Source organism: Artibeus jamaicensis, unplaced genomic scaffold (assembly GCF_021234435.1).
Source record: "Artibeus jamaicensis isolate MK-2021 breed Jamaican fruit bat unplaced genomic scaffold, CSHL_Jam_final scaffold_916, whole genome shotgun sequence".
Lineage (NCBI taxonomy): Eukaryota > Metazoa > Chordata > Mammalia > Chiroptera > Phyllostomidae > Artibeus > Artibeus jamaicensis.
In genome coordinates, this window is record NW_026522059.1 from 1,721,892 (window position 1) to 1,739,154 (window position 17,263).

General features: G+C 63.6%; 1 protein-coding gene across 3 annotated transcripts in view; it reads left to right on the plus strand.

The window, feature by feature from the left end:
* SLC45A4 (solute carrier family 45 member 4) overlaps nucleotides 1-15,771 on the plus strand; it is a 50,507-nt gene extending 34,736 nt beyond the window's left edge. For all 3 annotated transcript variants that reach the window (XM_037166624.2, XM_053661041.1, XM_053661040.1), the window contains exons 4-9: nucleotides 8,356-8,544; nucleotides 9,599-9,778; nucleotides 10,292-11,325; nucleotides 11,871-11,970; nucleotides 13,020-13,231; nucleotides 15,000-15,771. In XM_037166624.2, coding sequence (XP_037022519.2) covers nucleotides 8,356-8,544; nucleotides 9,599-9,778; nucleotides 10,292-11,325; nucleotides 11,871-11,970; nucleotides 13,020-13,231; nucleotides 15,000-15,353 — 2,069 coding nt within the window. In that variant the 3' untranslated portion in view covers nucleotides 15,354-15,771. The remainder of the gene's footprint in view (nucleotides 1-8,355; nucleotides 8,545-9,598; nucleotides 9,779-10,291; nucleotides 11,326-11,870; nucleotides 11,971-13,019; nucleotides 13,232-14,999) is intronic.
* Nucleotides 15,772-17,263: the final 1,492 nt, after the last annotated feature.

The window sequence follows — 17,263 nt, forward strand, 5'->3', positions numbered from 1 at the left end:
AACATTGGTGTGCAAGAGATACATCAATCACTTGCCTCTTGAGCGCCCCCAGACGGGTACCTGGCCTGCAACCCAGGCATGTGCCCTGACCCAGACCAGGAACCAAACTGGTGACCTTTCAGCCCTTAGGCCAGTGCTCAGACCGCTGAGCCACACCAGCCGGGGCCTTCTTGAATTAATTTTTGTGTACAGGAGGAGATGAGGGTCTGCTCACACATCCGCTCTGGGGGTGGCGGGGGTCTCTGGGCACACCAGCCTCACCCCTGCCTGGCTCTGGAGCCAAGACCTCCCTGGACCCTGGACTGGAGACCTGTCTTTGCTCTTGTCCTTGGTGTGGGAACTGCGGGAAGGAGTGTTCCTAGGCCCCCGCTCACAGTCCCATGAAGGAGATTGGCAGCACCTAGAAATCGGGGTTTGGGTGTTTGTTCTGTCAGTGCTGAGGTGGGTTCTTTTTCTTCTTCTTTTTATAAATTTTATTTATTTTAGAGAGGGGGGACAAGGAGAGAAAGGGAAGGAGAGAAGCGTCAGTGTGTGATTGTCTCTCAAGCGCCCCCTATTGGAGACCTGGTCCACAGCCCAAGCATGTGCTCTAACTGGGAATCAGACTGGCCACCCTTTGGTTCTCAGGCTGGCACTCAATCCATTGAGCCATAACCAGCCAGGGCCTAAGGTGACTTCTGATGGGGAGACCCATGGCCCTGCCCCAAAGCAGAGGACAAGGGTGTGACACACTGGGCCCCACAGAGCCAGTGGCCTCCCCGACTTACCCACCCAGGGTGGCCAGGGCCAGGGTGGGCAGCCCCTAGGTGCCGTAGCCCGGCACCAGCCGTAGGCATCCTAGGTGAGCCGCTGGTCAGCGAGGCGCCTCAGAGGCAGGATCAGGTGGGAACGTGGGGTCTGTCTGAAAGGACACTCGGGAACAGCCTGCCTCAGCCCCTCCTGGGCTTGTCGCCTGCTGGCAAGGTCTGTTCCCACACAGTGTTTCCCGGGGGAGGGAGGGGGTCTGGGCGCCGGCCACACACACACATTGTTTTCCTCTTGGTTCCGGAAGTGGCCTCCAGGGAAAAGGAAAATCATATAAAGAAGAAAGGATGTCTTGCTGCCCCTGGGTCTGACTGACCAGCTCGGTTCTCAGAGTGAACCCTGAAGCTTCTCCTGGTGGAGCCCCCCTGCCCCCGCCCCCACTTAGGCGCCTGGGGTGGGTTGTAGGTTTATTCTCAGGGAAGGTGGGGTTCACCCTGCCCCCTCCAGGAGGCAGGGTGAAGCTCACATGGAACCTGACGCTCGCCTCCGGCCGTGGGAAACGTCGCCTTGAAGAGCCATCCTCACAGAGAACACCACACGGGAAGCGCCCCGGTGCTGGCCACTGGCCCCCACTCCCTGTACTGGGCAAGTGGCCGTGGAGGCCGGCAAGGCAGGAGCAGGAGGGGGGTGTGACCTGGCCAGCGACCTGGCGCTGAGTCGCCCATGCAACAGGCACCCTCCTGCAATCCAGGCCAGGCCTCGCACCCTCCTGGGCGTTCAGGGTGCCGGCCCAGCCCTCACAGGGACGCTGTGAGAGTGAGCCTTGCTGTTCTGGGCACGTGTAGCCACGTGCTGAAAGGCGCTCTCGGTGTCCCGGCTGAACCAAGGGCGTCCCCGCACGGTGCATCCCACAGGGACTTGCCGCAGGCGCGCTTAAATCCGGAGTGGCCGTTGTGCCGCGTTCTCGCCACTCCCCTTGTCTGGCCGCAGTTCACGCCTGCGCCCTTCAGTGTGGTGACTCTTGGCAGAGGGAAGCTGCCCTTCTCCTTCTGAAGTGCAGGTGCCGAGGGCCTCGAGCAGAGGCCGCGCAGCTGGCTCTCCTGTTGGGAGGCAGACTCGGCGGCTCGGCCCGCTCCCTTTGTGCAGGAGGGCTTCCCACGGCACACCAGCCCCATTCTCAGGGTGTCACGGCCACTGGGTCGCAGCCAGCATCTGGGCCGCTTGGTGCAGGGCGAGTCGCACTGGGTGCCCCGGGGGCTGGTGGCCGTGCATCTGCTGGCCCGGACTCCACCTAGAGCCTGAGGACGCCTGACGTGCTGCACGTGGCCCCGACTGGAGACAGCCGGCTGCCCGCCCCCATCCAGTAGAAGAGGGTCGCAGCACACGTCCTGTGTCCCTGCTGGGGGCCCTGGAAGGTGAGCCTGCTGGGCCAGGCCGTTGGCACTCTTCCGAAATGCACTCGAAACCGCAGCAGAAAACTCCAGCCACCACGAGGACACCCGTGGATTTAGGCAGGACTTAGTCAGAACCTCCTGGTTCTTGACCAGAGTAACCAAAACCCTCCTGTACAAGGAGCTGTGTTTGGCTTGGGACATCAGGATTTCCTTGTGTTTTCCATCGTTGTATTTTAGAAACAAGGAAATGTCAACTTAGTCACTTTCCCCAAGGAGTTGGCGCCTGCTCTTCTTTCATCAGACACTGAGTCCTACTGGAGCTGCGCTGGGCCACATGCCGGAGGTGAGCCGGCCCGCTGGCGGCTCAGGGAGCAGACAGTGTGGCAGGGACCGCAGCGCTGCCGTTGGCCTAATGCAGAGCGAGGTTTGGGAGTGGGTGTGCGGCTGTGGGGCTCCAGGCTGGGGCTCCATCAGTCGGCTGCGTCGTGGGCGCAGTGCCCGGGGGCAAGCACGATGGCTGGGGTTTGTTGTCTGCAGGAGCAAAGTCCAGAAGGATTCCTTGACTACTGGCCATCACCCAGCTTGTGGAAGGCAAGCGTGGGGCTAGCAGGAGAAGGACAGAAAGCTGCCTGGCTGGGCGCAGAGGGGGCAGGGCATGGGGGGGCAATGGGGCGGCAGTGTTGAGGTGGCATGAGTGATCTTGCTCCCGGTAGGCAGGGGTCAGATCATAGGAGGCCCCATAGGCCACTCCAGGGAGGTGGCTTCAGGGACACCTGAGCGCTGGTAAAGCAGCAGGGGGTGTGTGGAAACCTTAACAGTCAGCACTGCATTGGGCGAGACCAGTTTTCAAACTTAGCTCGTTATCACATTCAAAGTTACAGCGGCAGAGCGTGGACCAAACCACGCCTGCCGTGACGGAGACAGGAAAAGCCATGTCGGTGAGAACAGCGGGGACAGCCTGTGTCCACCAGAAAATCGTCGTCCCAGGGAGTGGCATTCCTGTCATGCAGACACCGTCACTCACGAACAGGCACGCATCCGGGCGGAAAGGGGTTTGTCCTGGTTTTGGTGTGCGGCGTTTGCCGCCTTTTGATGGAAGAGGCGGCACAGTGCCACTCCCAGCTCCAGGGCCCTTTCCGAACGTCACACAGAGGGACTCAGAGAAGCCCCCTCCCAGCGTTTACAACTGGGAGTCACTTCACAGCAGGACTTCTGCAGGCCCAGGTGGGGGCAGTGCGCAGGAGGGAAACGGGGAAGGAGGTCGGTGTGTCTGTTCGAGGTGGTCCGGGCCCGACACCTGCCTGCGCAGTGGGTGGGGCGAGGCGGAGGCGCCCGTCACGGGGCACTGCTGCGGGCGGGGCCCTCGCCAGCCGGGGGAGGTGCACACCCGCCCCCACTCTGTCGTGCTGTCACTGTGAGTCCTGGTGCTGACCCACCGGGCCGGGCGGAAGGTGCTTTGCCTCAGCAGCTATGTGCCCCCTTCTTTCCTGGCCTGGAGATCTGGGCCCATCTGCAGTCTGACACCCTCACTTCATCCCACCCTGTGCCTCCCACTCCTGACCGGTTCCCCTGAATGCACAGGGAGCAGCCTGTGAGCAGAACAGGCTCTTTCCTCGCCGACTTCCTGTCAGTCCGGCTGCTGGAGGTCCGCCTGCAGGTGTGAGGCACAGGCTCAGGCCCCGGGGCAGGCCCAGCCCTCCTCCTGCGGCCCAGACCCGGCCTTCGCTCGCACCCACGGGCGGGGCGTGGTGCACCAGGAGCCGCAGGTGATGACACAGCCTCTGTCCCCTGGGCTGAGCAGCGTCTCGGGGAGGTACACATACTCAGCCAGACAGGACAGCCCGTCCCACTGGCTGGGAGGGAGGGCCAGAGCTGAGCCTGGCACAGTGTCCTGGGCTGGGAGTGTGGCCTTCCTGAGTGAGTGGGTCTGAGCCCTGTTTGGTCACCTCTGCCCTGTGCACTGACAGGGTGTGAGGCAGGCCCTCGGGAGGTGGTGCGGGCCCTCCTGGCCGTGCTCCGCTGCTCGTGCGGCCTCATGCACTGCCATGCCAGGTCGCCACCTTGGGAACCCCACTTTGTTCAGGAGTCAGCCACCCTCCGGTCGGCCTCTCGCTCGGCTCTTTGATCTTGCTGCTCCTTTCCAGACCAAGACCTGTGTCCACTGCTTCTGTCCAGTGGTGTCCTTGGCCACCTCACTGTTGCAGATGACCTTGTGAGGCCCCTTCTAGGTGCCCTCCCACCCTAGGAACATGGCACAGTGAGGACTGTCTTTGGGGAAGGTGGGAAAGCCTGTGTGCAAAGCACTGGCAGGAGCCAATGGCAGGAGCCAATGGCACGAGCCGGGGTCTAAATAGAGACAGGAAGGTGTTGGGGTCTGTCCTTCTCCCTCACGAGGCCATGGCCTGTGCGGGTCACTTGGAGCCAGGCACCCCAGGGGCAGGCAAGCGCTCAGCTGGGTGTTTGAGGCTCCTCCCCCTCACTTAAAAACAGGGCCAGGACGCCGGGGAGCCTGGTGTAGGGCTGGCGGTGGCCCCGCCCAGTCAATCCCCCGAGACCAGGCCCGGCCTCAGGGCCAGTGTCGGGCACGGGGGAGCTTTTACCAGAGAAGAGGCCTTCGGTGTCTGCTGGAATTGGCCCATGGAGCCTGTGGTCAGTTTGATGGCCCATGTCTGAACAGCCGCCTCCATCCAGAGTAATTGCCCTCCCCCACCAGGTCCCCCCCAGGGGGTGTGCGCCTGCACCAGCTCTGAGGGGCAGGCCTCCGAGCCTCTGCTGGGTTGTAATCGGATTAAAAGTGGGGGGGGGGGGGCGGCGGGGGGGGGGGGAGCCAAGGCTGCAGGCTGTTCGATGTTACCTTCCGCCTGTGGCTGTCAGGAGTGGTCGGTTCTGTCCTTGCTTTCCGGTCCTTTCCAGTCCTTTCTGGTCCTTTCCAGTGCTGGGGACAAGCTCAGAAGAGTCAAATGGCTGTCATGTTTCACAAGGTCACAGGCCTGCTCAGCAAATGGGGCCACAACAGCAAATGGCCCTGCCTGTGTCTTTTCCCCAGACACCAGGGGACCAGACCTTCCATTGCCTCTCCTGCTCGTTATCACTGTGATGCACCGGCTTTTGGGGAGCACAGTAGGGCGCCCACATGCCGGGGTTAATCCTGCCAGCCCTGGCCCCAGGCGAGTTCCCGCTCCTTCCCGCTCCTTCCCACAGCGTGGTGAGGGATTGCTGTTCCCTGTGCAGCCCCAGAAAAAGCACCCTCGCTCCCTCCCCTTCCTTTGCATCCCTCCTTCCTACTTCCTGTGGCTCTGGGATTCTGGAACATTCCTTGCAGCTCTCTGGCCTGCCTCCAGCTGGAGGTGTCATCTACCCCTCTTGGCCCTGTGCAGACAGACCACTCCTGCTCAGGGTGCCCTTTCCTGTGGCCCTACCCCTTGAGCAACCAGTCCTTGTCTCCCTCCGGGGGCCCATGCATGTCTGGGGGACAGGGACTGTGTCTTTTCCACATCTGGTGCTCAGTGGGGCCACTTCAGGTGGGGTTCCCTGCAGGGTTCCATGACTTGAAGTCTCCACAGGTTGGCGAGGCTCTGGAGCGATGTCCACTGAGAGAGCCAGTTCTCCAGAGACCAGCGCTAAAAGGCACGGCCCAAGGGCACGGCATTTGTCCGTGGGAGGGAGGCTGGGTCTGCTGAGCTAGCTCGAGGCCGTTTCCACTGCGGGGCTTTGTGGGACGCACCCAGGCAGTGCTCCGCCCCCGCTCCCCCAGAACGTGCCCCCCAGAAGTGCAGTTAATCAGAGAAAGACGTCCTGTTGAATGGAAGCCATCGAGAGTGACTGAGCGTGGCCGCCACCGCTGTGACCTCACACAGTCCTGGGACAAGCGGTGACACACTGAGCACTTCCTGTGGGCGGGAGCCATCCTGGTCCCACCATTGTTGCTCCGCTCACGCCTGGAGGAAAACAAAAATTATTTACTGCGTCCGTGGTGTTTGTTTGGAGCCTGGGAAAGGCCGTGCCTGCTGCGTCCCAGGGGCAGCCTTGCGGGCCGGGACTGTGCCCCTGCCCTGGAGTCCAGTTGCGCCTGCTCACAGCTAGAGCGCTGGGGACGTGATGGGAAACGGTTCCTTTCCTCACCAGTTTTCTCAGACAAAGACAGTCGTCACCCCTTGTTTCTGTGCTGTGTCCAGCTCAGGGTACCCTCATGGGTGGGGCCGGGCCACTGCCTCAGCAGGTCCCACACCTGGGACCGCTTAGCCCAGGCGCAGGCCCCGTCCTGGCGGCTGTGGCCTCTCTGCGGCCCAGCGCTGGCGTCTGGAGAGCTGGGAAGGAGAAGAGGCAGAGGCTGCCTCGGCCCCCAGCTGGCTCCCCGACTGGCCCCGGCCTGTCCAGCTCTGGGTCTCTGTGGGTCTCTGCGGGCCTCTCGTCCTTGGGGACGCGCCCTGAGCACAGGGTGTCCTGTATTCCCCACACGTGCCCCCACTCCTGCCACCTGCTGCGAAGTCACTATGGGCACAGCACGTGTGACGGAGCCTGCCTGTGCAGAGGCCCGCCAGCACCGTCGCTCCATGCAGCGCGTACTGCCCAGGGCCTGAGAAGCCCAGCACGGGGCTGCCACTGCTCTCCTTGCTCCCGGTGCTGCCAGGCTTCTCGGGGGCCTGTGGCGGCCGCCTGGCTGCAGCATCCACTGCGCTGTGTGCTACGCCCTCTCACGGAGGGGCGGAGCCACATTGTCCCCCAGTGCCCCCAGTGGGGGTGACTTTCTTCTTGTCCCCCGCACGGCCAGCTGGTCGATGTGCATTTATGTCATAGCATGTCCTGGGTAAGGGCACAGGCTTTGTGTTGGGCCAGACCCCGGCGTGTCCCGTACTGGCTAGCGCAGGGGGTGAGGTCGGTAGTAAGTAGTGAGCTGAGAGAGCAGGGTGGGCCCTGTTGTGTCCCCAAGGCCCCAGGCACTCAGGACCCCAGGTGGCGTTGTGTCAGGGTCAGTTACTCCCCGGGACGCAGAGCCTCCGGGGTGCTTCCTGGCTGTGTGGGTGCGGTGAGGGCGGGGTCACAGACAGCTCTGGTGGCACAGGCCCTGAAGCCGCTGTGCCCCATCCCAGCCGTGGCAATGACTGGCCTGGGCCTACAGCAGGCAGGCCGGGACTGAGGGGAGGGCTGCCGTGGCCGGAGCCTCTGTGCGCACGGGCGCGTCGTGAAGGCTGAGAGCCACCTGTCTGCACGCTCACTAGCACATGTTAGTGAAATGGGGCTGTCTTTCAAAATCCCAGCTGAAGTAGGAGTCTCTTCACTTCTCCTGGCACTTTGGCTGCGTAGTCATCTGTGAGAAATGCAGTGCATGGCCCCAACAGGCTCCCTCGGCGTGGGCAGGGTCAGGGTGGCTGGCAGGGCCCCGCCCCGCTGCATCCTGCTGGTGACCCGGCCTCGGAACCCAGCCTGCCGCGGGTCCGTGCCACGGGTGGCCGGCGGCTGCTCGGCTTCTGGACGGGACACGCAGATGTTTCCATGCGCAGGTTAGCGGTTTTGAAAAGTGCTCCCCTCCTCTGGCAGTGACTTCCTCCTCCGACACTGGCCCGTCGCAGTCAGCACGCTGTTCCGTTTCTCAGTGCCTTTTGCCGGAGCGTCAGCCAGGCGAGCTCTGGTGTGCCGAAGCACCCTGTTTTCCGAGTCAGCCTGCCCTGAGGCGTGGCACCCAGGGGTGCAGGAATGGCTGCGTTGTCACTGGGGCTCCCCACCCAGGTCAGGAAGGGAGCGTGGCAGCCCAGAGGCCCCTGGCTTCCACCAGCAGAGACCCTGTTGGCCCATCTGCAAGTCACGTACCCGAGCTCGTCTCCGCCGCCCGTGCCGGAGATGAAGCCCTGCAGCTGAGTGGCAGTGGCCTGTCCGTCCCATGGCTCTGTGGAGGCTCAGTGGGCGAAGGCCCGAGACTCCTGTTCCCTTCCCCTTGTGGGCACTGGGTCTGTGTGGCAGAGTGCCAGCGTTGGGGGTGGTGCCACGGGGACTTTGGATTCGGGCAGCCCTGGCCTGAGCCCTGGGGCTCCCCGGTCCTCACCGCAGGACCCAGGTACAGCTTTCACTTCCCCTCCGTCCGTGGGCACGAGGGCTTCCAGCTGGTTCCGTCGCCAGCCTCATAGGTGGGACCTTCTGCCCTGACGGGTGTCTGGCCATCGGGCGTGTGCGGGCCCCCAACAGCACCCTGTCCCCAGGGCTGACGCCACGTCTGTCGCAGGCCTCCCGGAGCAGTACTACAGTCTCACCTGGTTCCTGAGCCCCATCCTCGGGCTCATCTTCACGCCCCTCATCGGCTCCGCGAGTGACCGCTGCACCCTGAGCTGGGGCCGCCGGCGGCCGTTCATCCTCGCCCTCTGCGTGGGCGTGCTGTTCGGCGTGGCGCTGTTCCTCAACGGCTCTGCCATTGGTGAGTGGGCCCCGTCGCGCCGGGCACCCTGGGGGTGTGGGGAGGGGCTGTGGGGGCTTTCATCTGACGGGGGCTGGGGGGGAGCTCCCCCAGGAGTGCTGCTCATGCTCAGTGTGGCCTCGTGGTGGACGCACTCGGCAGCCGGCAGCGAGCCCTGTGGGAAAGCCCGGGGAGCCTGCTCGCAGGGAAGTGCTTCCTGTTTGCAGCAGCGCCAGGGGTTATCGTCCCCTTTTCCGCGCACTTGGCACGGAGGATGCCCAGAGCCTGCTCCTGCTTGTTTTCTTGTTGTTGGTCCTTTCTGTTCTGCTTTGTTTTCAATTAAAGCAGCTGAATGTGGGAAAATAGTTTTGCCCCGAGGGCGCCCATCAAAACTGTTTGAAAACAAACCATTGTTTTCTGGCAGCGACTTGTTAAAACGGAGGCTGAACCTGTGCTCTGAGACAGGAGAGCTTGCCGTGTCTGCGAGAGTCTGGGACCAGAGTCTGGCGGGTCCGGGAGGCCGGAGCCCGGAGGGCGAGGCCTCTCTCCACTCCCCCGGGGCCTGTGTGGGGACAGAGGCCTGTGCAGGGTGGGCTGGGGACAGAACCGTGCTCATCTCCCCTTGCCTGTGCCCCTGTGCACAGGGCCGGGCATCCCCGCAGGCCCCAGGCCGGCACACGCACTCCACGTCGAGAGGCCCCTGGCCTAGGGGCTGGTGTCGAAACCCACGTGCATTGTGTACGTCCACATGGGTGTTGTGTGTGACCGAGTACGTCACACTTGCCCCTTTCTCACTGACGCTGCCCGTGGGGACCCTCCTGCCCTGTGAAGCCTGGGTAGGCAGGGCCCTCTTTCCCTGTTTGGTTGCACAGCACAGAGGTACCAGTGGGCAGCGTGCATGGGAAGAAAACAGCCCTGGGGCTGCAGGTGTGGGGGTGCGGCGGCCCACTCTTGTGCTGAGGGCGTGCCCTTTCTGGCTGTGGCCGGCACGTGGCCCTTCTTCTGGGACGTGGCCGTCCGCCCTTCGGAGCTGGCGTCTGACAGCCCCTCTGCCCCCGCCCCTGTGCCCCATCAGGTCTGATCCTTGGCGATGTCCCCAACCGGCAGCCTGTTGGCATCGTCCTCACCGTGGTGGGGGTGGTGGTCCTGGATTTCAGTGCCGATGCAACTGAGGGGCCCATCCGCGCCTACCTGCTGGACGTGGTGGACAGCGAGGAGCAGGACATGGCCCTCAACATCCACGCCTTCTCTGCTGGTGAGAGTGCGCCCCTCACCCCAGCACCACCAACGGGGCGGGGGGTGGGTGCGCCTCTGTGCCCCACATCAGTGGGCTAGGCAGGGGCCAGGACCCTGACCCAGTGGGCCCGGTGTTGAGATGGGGTGACGTGCTGGCCGAGCCCCGCACCTGGTGTGCTGGTCAACAGCTTTCACGTCCAACGGGAGCGCCCGCGCCCTGGGCCCGCGCCGGTGACCAGTGCCCAGGGGAGCCTGGGGGGACTCGCTTCCGTCCTCATTTGTTGGGCAGCAATCTCTTTGGTTAGAACCCCAAACCCGGGGGTGGCTGGAGCATCTTGTTCTGTCCTTTCTACTGTTTTCTCACTCTCCCTTTCACGCACGGGTGTCCCAGCTCGTGACGTGACTGTGGGTGGCCGCCCCAGCCCCAACGAGGCTGAACGCCCTCACGGGTCCATCCTGGCCCGTCTGCCTGGCCCATCTGGGCCCCAGGCGCCGGCCTGCTCACGGCTGCGCTGTCCCCTCCCCCGCTCAGGCCTCGGCGGGGCCGTCGGCTACGTGCTGGGGGGGCTGGACTGGACGCAGACGTTCCTGGGCGCCTGGTTCCGGACACAGAACCAGGTGCTGTTCTTCTTCGCGGCCATCATCTTCACTGTGTCGGTGGCCCTGCACCTGTTCAGCATCGAGGAGGAACAGTACTGCCCCCAGCAGGACCGCGGCGTGGAGGCCGCCCTACCCGCCGCCCCGCAGCCCGGCCTCCGGGACGGCCGCACGCTGCTCCCCGACGAGGTGCAGTCGGAGCACGAGCTGCCGCTGGACGGCCTGGACACGGGCCTGGCGCGCAGCAAGAGCGACTCGGCGCTGCACATGCCGGACGCCGCGCTCGACCTGGAGCCCGAGCTGCTCTTCCTGCACGACATCGAGCCCTCCATCTTCCACGACGCCTCGGGCCCCGGCACCCCCCACAGCACCAGCCAGGACCTGGCCTTGGCCAGGCTGCCCCGTCTGCCCTCCCTGCTCAGGGACCCCGCCAGAGAGGACACCACGCTGCTGGACAATCACGTGAACGAATCCCAAGTCCCCAACGGCAGCGGCAGCGGCTCGCTCCTGAAGGACGGCCTGCACAGCTGCCCCCAGGTGGACCTGAAGCCCTCATCCGCGTCCAGTGCCGTGCGGCGGCGCAGGCACGCGTTCCACCGGCAGGCCTCCAGCACCTTCTCCTACTACGGCAAGATCAGCTCCCACCGCTACCGCTACCGGCGCGCCAATGCCGTGGTCCTGATCAAGCCCTCACGCAGCATGAGCGACTTGTACGACCTGCAGAAGTGGCAGCGGCAGCGGAGTCGGCACCGCAACCAAAGCGGGGCCACCACCTCCAGTGGGGACACGGAGAGCGAGGAGGGTGAGGGCGAGACCACCGTGCGGCTGCTCTGGCTGTCCATGCTGAAGATGCCCCGCGCACTGGCCCGGCTCTGCCTCTGCCACCTGCTCACCTGGTTCTCTGTCATCGCCGAGGCCGTCTTCTACACCGACTTCATGGGCCAGGTCATCTTCAAGGGCGACCCCAAGGTGAGCTGGGGGCTGGGCGAGGGGTCCCCGCGCCCTGAGGCTGCCTCCTGGAGCCCCAGAGCTGTGCGATGCAGTCAGGTGGCTCTCGGCAGGCAGTGGCTGGCACACACCCGGGGACATGGCAGGGCCCTCATGTGACCCTAGGGGCCGTTTACTCCCGGTCCCAGGTCAGCAGTCAGGAGCTCCAGGGGCTGTCACTGGACGGGCGCTTGAGGAGCCTGAACAGAGACGTGCTCCTGGCTCTCTACCGCCCCACCAGACAGCCCCAGACCGAGTGTCTTAGAGCAGCCACCCATTACTGCAGGTGGGTGGCCTCTGCTGGCCACGCCTCTGCCTCGTGTGTCCACTGGCTCACACCGGGGGCTCTGTCGCCTTGGGTCCGGCTAGGTGGCCTCACCGCAGATGCCTGCTCAGAGTTGACCTGGGAGAAGGCTGACTGTCCTTTCAATGCAGCGTCTGTCACCCTCTTTAAAATAAACAGCCCGCTGCACCGTAGGGTGTGGTGCTGGGCCCCGCCCCTGAACCCAGTCTCGTTTCCGGAACAGGCCCCCTCCAACTCGACCTCCTGGCAGGCCTACAACGCTGGTGTGAAGATGGGCTGCTGGGGCCTGGTCATTTACGCAGCCACCGGCGCGATCTGCTCAGGTGAGTGGTTCTCTGGAAAGTGCTCGGGGACTGGAGATGTGGCAGAGGGCACCCTGCCTCCCAGAAGGGGACGCTCCCTGACTGAACAGGGCCAGCCGTCCCTCAGGCAGGGGCACGGCGGCTCGAGTGGCCTAGTCTCAGGGAAGCCACTGCAGCCTGACACCAGGGTGGGGCATCCTGCGGCGTGTTTGTGTGCTGGCCCCTGCAGGGCGTCCTCAGAGGGTCCCCGGCTGGGGTCGGGCCCAGGTGGCGGCAGGGAATGCAGGAGCTGAGCCCAGGGGGCGCTTTGGCACCTCGGGGAGGCAGGCGGGGGGAGGGCACAGGGCCCGGGAAGGGCACACAGTCCTGGGGGCTACAGGGGAGCTGGCCGTGCAGGAGAGGCCTTCCCCGGGAGATGCAGCTTCGTCCTGGAGGACGGGGTGCATGTTGACAGGCTCCATCCTGGGGGCCACTTGCCCGGGCTCACCTTCTGGAAGTGAGGTGTGATTGCAGTCGGGGCCTGCCTGTCTGCGAGAACCATGGGGTGTTGGCCGACTTCGTTGGTTGCCCGGCCTAGGCCAGAGGGCAGCTGAGGTTAATGCCCCAAAGCTGCCGGCAGCCAGCAGTCAGCACGGCTGTCATGCTGCTGCCGGTGCTGGGACAGGAGTTCTCAGGGCAGGTCTGGGTGCCTCCTGGAGGGGGCATCGTTCCACTGCTAGGTCAGGCAGGGCAAGCAGGGCTCTGCCCTTCCAGACCCTAGGAGCTGCCCGTCAGGGAAGCAGAGCAGCTTGAGTCCCCAAGGCAGGACTGGCAGAGGGCCAGAGGAGGCCACTGAGCCGGCCTGGGCGACTGGGCGGGACCGGGTACGGTTGCCTGTGGGCAAGGAGGTCCTGGGGAGCAGCAGGGTGGGGCCCGCTTTCGAGGCCCAGGATGGAGAGGTGCTGGTGTCCCTGGACGTGGCCGGGGAGGAGGGGCGTTGGCCCGCTCCTGAGCAGGCCGAGTGCGGGGCTGGGCCCAGGCTCATGCCCCTGCCCGTCAGTCACTGCCCTGTGGCCGCATTCTCTCTGCAGCCCTGCTACAGAAGTACCTGGACAACTACGACCTGAGCATCAGGGTCATCTACGTGCTGGGGACACTGGGCTTCTCCGTGGGCACGGCCGTGATGGCCATGTTTGCCAACGTCTACGTCGCCATGGCCATGATCAGCACCATGGGCGTCGTGTCCATGAGCATCTCCTACTGCCCCTACGCTCTGCTCGGGCAGTACCACGACGTCAAGGAGGTGTGTCTGCCACCGTGGGGCCTGGCGGGGTTGCCCTGTGGGGGCGCGGGCAGGGGCGCCTGCCAGCAGTGCACGTCCCCAGGCTATCGACTCGCTCCCCTCTGGGAACTCCGCACTGCCACAGGGACGGTCAAGCCACACGCAGTCCCCTGGGTCTCCAGTTCTGAGCGGGCCCTGGAGGGCCAGCAGAACTGCCCCCTGCCGGGTCAGTCCAAGGCCCGGGCTCCGTGGCCACAAGTGTTCTCCATTAGCCACCCGCTGCTGGCACGCCCGGACCACCTGGCACCTGCCTGCAGGCTGCACACACACACAGGCGCCCGGGGAGGGCGCTGTGGACTGAGGCCAGTGCACACCTGCAGCAGTCACAGCTACAAAGTGGAAGAAGGGTAAACCGGCTGTGATGGCTTATTTAACCCCGTACGTCCAAAACAGCATTATTTCTATATGTGCCCAGTATACAAAATGGAGACGCTCTGCATTCTCACCGAGGCCTTAAAATTCAGTGTCCATGGCACAGCTGCAGCGCCCCTTGGTTCACACGGGCCGCTTTCCTGGGCGCGGCAGGCCCGGTGCAGGTTTAGACAGTTTCTCACTCGCACTCAGGCCCTTCCTAACCCTCGGTGGGCGGTGGGTCCTGCTGCTCTTGGACAGGGTCGGGAACCAGCGGCTGGCTGTGGGTGGCCGCTTGCCAAAGTCCGAGCTAACGCAGGTCCAGTGCAGCATCATGCTTCAAACCGGCCTTTGAGTCGAAGGACGAGACTGCAGAAAAGTACAACGTGGGTGACCCGTGGGCTGGGTGGATTTTCGGGAGGGAGGACTTCCACCTTCACACACAAAACCAGTGCAGACCAAGCCACAGAAACACAGGCATCGTCCAGCTTCTCGGGCCAGGGGTCGGCCCCGCCATTCCCCGGCGCCGCTCCCGTCCCCGAGGTCCCCGGCCGGCTCTGGGGGTCTTCACCCCTGCAGTGTGCTGCACTGCCCGGCCTCGCCCCTGCCCCTGCTGCAGGGGGCTGCTGGCCCAGGGCCTGTGCACGTCCGCCCTCGGTCTGCACCTTTCTGGGATGGGTTTCCCATCATCAGCCCAAGATGGGGAGTGTGCCCTTGTCCCCACATCCAAAAGCCGCCTGCCCCTGTGAGTGGCACTTTGTCACAGACTCGGGTAAGAGTTTACAACGTCTTACATAGAAAAACATTGATGTGTGAGAAACACATCCACCAATTGCCTCTTGCCTGCCCTCAGCTAGGGACTTGGCCCGCAACCCAGGCATGTGCCCCGAGTGGGGCTCGAACTTTGTGCGATGACGCCCAAGCCACTGAGCCGCAGCAGCCAGGGCGGTCTCACCTAGTTCTATAAGAAGACATGAAACTCGGTTCATCACTGTGGTTCCTCCTCGGGGTCGTGGGGACTGTTCATGGCCACCTGTTGCCCAAATGTCAGCTCAGGCACATTGCCCAGAGTTAAAGCGTGGTGGCATGGAGCCTTCCCACCCACAGCCATGTCCTCATGGCCCCGGGTCCTTGGGGACCGGCTGCATGCGCAGTCAGCCCTCTGTGTGCGGCGGGCTCCCGTGCTACTCACTTTCTGTCCCGTTGCCGTGGCCAGGGCCTCCAGCACAGTGGGCGGAAGCAGCCCACAATGGGGGCCCTGGGCTGCCCAGCTGCTGAGTGAGGCAGGGTCTTGTTTCCAGACTCTGAGCTCGCCTTCAGCCTGTGGGCTTGTGGGGAGTGGGGAGACCCCGCCCTCACTGCGCTCTCTCCCCTGCAGTACGTCCAGCACAGCCCCGGGAACTCCAGGCGCGGCTTCGGCATCGACTGCGCCATCCTCTCCTGCCAGGTGTACATCTCCCAGATCCTGGTGGCCTCGGCCCTCGGGAGCGTGGTTGATGCCGTGGGGACGGTGCGTGTCATCCCCATTGTGGCCTCCGTGGGCTCGTTCCTGGGCTTCCTGACAGCCACGTTCCTGGTAATCTACCCAGAGGTGTCGGAAGAGGCCAAGGAAGAGCAGAAAGGCCTGTCTTCCCAGCCCACGGGCGAAGGCAGTGGCGAGAAGCCCACTGTGCTGAGGCTGTCCCGGAAGGAGCGCCTGCAGGGCTCCGTGGAGACAGAGTCCATGGTCTGAGCCGAGCCCCCAGGGCGCACACACGCCGCCGGGCCGGCGGGGCTGCTTCCCCAGCGGCCGCACCGACCTGACCTTTCTCAGATGAGCAGCGTCGAGGGCGGGGCCGGTTTGCACAGAAACACCACACCAGTTCACTTTTCCCACAATTAAAAATCATTCAATTTTTTTAATTGAAAAAGACCTTTTTAATTTCAACTCTTTTATTCTGCAAGTATATTATTCTGCATGTTCTTTAAATTGTAAGCCAGATTCACAATCTAGACCATAAGCAATTTAGGAAAAGAGAGGATTTTTTCTAAAGCAGAATTGAACCCCCAAGACCCCTGCTGTCCTTGGCCACACCTCATCTGGCGCTTCAGATGAGGCGGCGTGGCCAGCAGCCGGCACGATCTCCCCCGGCTCTGTCTCCGGACGCCTTCAGCTACTGGGACGTCTGGCGGGTTTTGCCACGTTTTGTTGGTGCTGCAGCTTTGGGAGAGTATTTTTCTTTGTCATCATTTTAGAAAAGACTTTTCCCCCAAACTGTTTTTTTAGACTAACAGCATCTCCTCCTCCTCTCCGAGTCGGACAGACCGTGCGTCCCTGGGCCGCAGGCGCCACAGCGGCCACGGTCCAAAGCTGGGGCGGACAGGGCCATCTGTAAGGGTCACCCCTGGCACCGCTGGCCGGGGCGGCCGGGCGGCATCCGAGCCAGTGGGCTCGCTGCGGCGGGCCCTGTGCACGCCCGGGCTCCCGGGGAGGACTCGCACTGCACTTGGATTCGTGTTCCAACCGCCTGCCGGGAAGCGGTGCCGGCGGGCGCTCCCCAGGCTGCTGCCGGCCTCGCCTCTGTGTGGGACACGTCCGGCACCCACGCTGGATACTGCTGAACCCTGTGACCTCTTCACCTGGCCCCCCACCGGACACTGGAATCACAGTGGCCACACAGTGGGGAAGGTGTCCACCCAAATGGGGCTCCCTGTGCCGGATGTTCGGCACAGAAGCCCCCCTGTACTCTGGGGCAACAGGCATCTCTGCCGAGGCTGTGTCTGCACCGCAAGGCCTCCTTCTGCATGCCTGTGGGCACCGGCCAGTCTCAGGAGGGGGCCCACGTCCCCGGACAGAACAACAGTTGTAACACTTCGCTGCCTCAAGTTGATGTTTTTTTTTTTAATAAAGTACTTTAAAATGCATGAGAATCATGCTGCAATATGATCATTCTAAAACATATATATAAATATATATATATTTCAAGATGAAACTAAGCATTTTGAAATAAATTACTTGAAATTTTCTGTGTATTTGAAGGAAGACTGATTAATGTACTCGACTAGCCTCTGGTGGTGCCGCGCCTGAGCCGCTGGTAGCACTCTGGTGTGTGCGCTGGGCACCTGTGCCCACGGGGCCCCTCGAGGGCTGCGGCCCCAGACGGCTGCTGGCCAGCCACGTGCTCCCTGTGAGAAGCCCTGCGGCCCTTCAGTGTCACCAGCCCCCAGCCTCAGGGCCACACACTGGCCACCCAAGTCACAGCCTCTTCGCTGGTTTGCCCTGCACCTGCTCCTGCAAGGGTCTCCTGACACTGAAGACGGCGAGGACGCAGACACGGGGTTGGCCGAGGAGGGACTGCAATCGAGATCGGAAATGAGCCCGACACCCTGCCGGGGGTCCCCACCAGCCCCCTCGTGGCCTGGCCCCACGCAGGCCCTGATGGTGCAGCCCTGGCTGTGGCCCCGACCTGAGGTAACAGACATCCAAGTTCGTGGCGGAAGTCACCATTAGAGTGACAACACTGGAGACCCATGTGCGCGTGCCCCCGTGGCAACGGCAGGTGGAGGAAGGCGTCGCACGAGTGAGCAGTCCCGTGCCCGGTGGGTGAAAGGTCGTGAAGCCGTTTGGGTGCCTGGCCGTAGTGTTTTGCTACGCCATGTGCT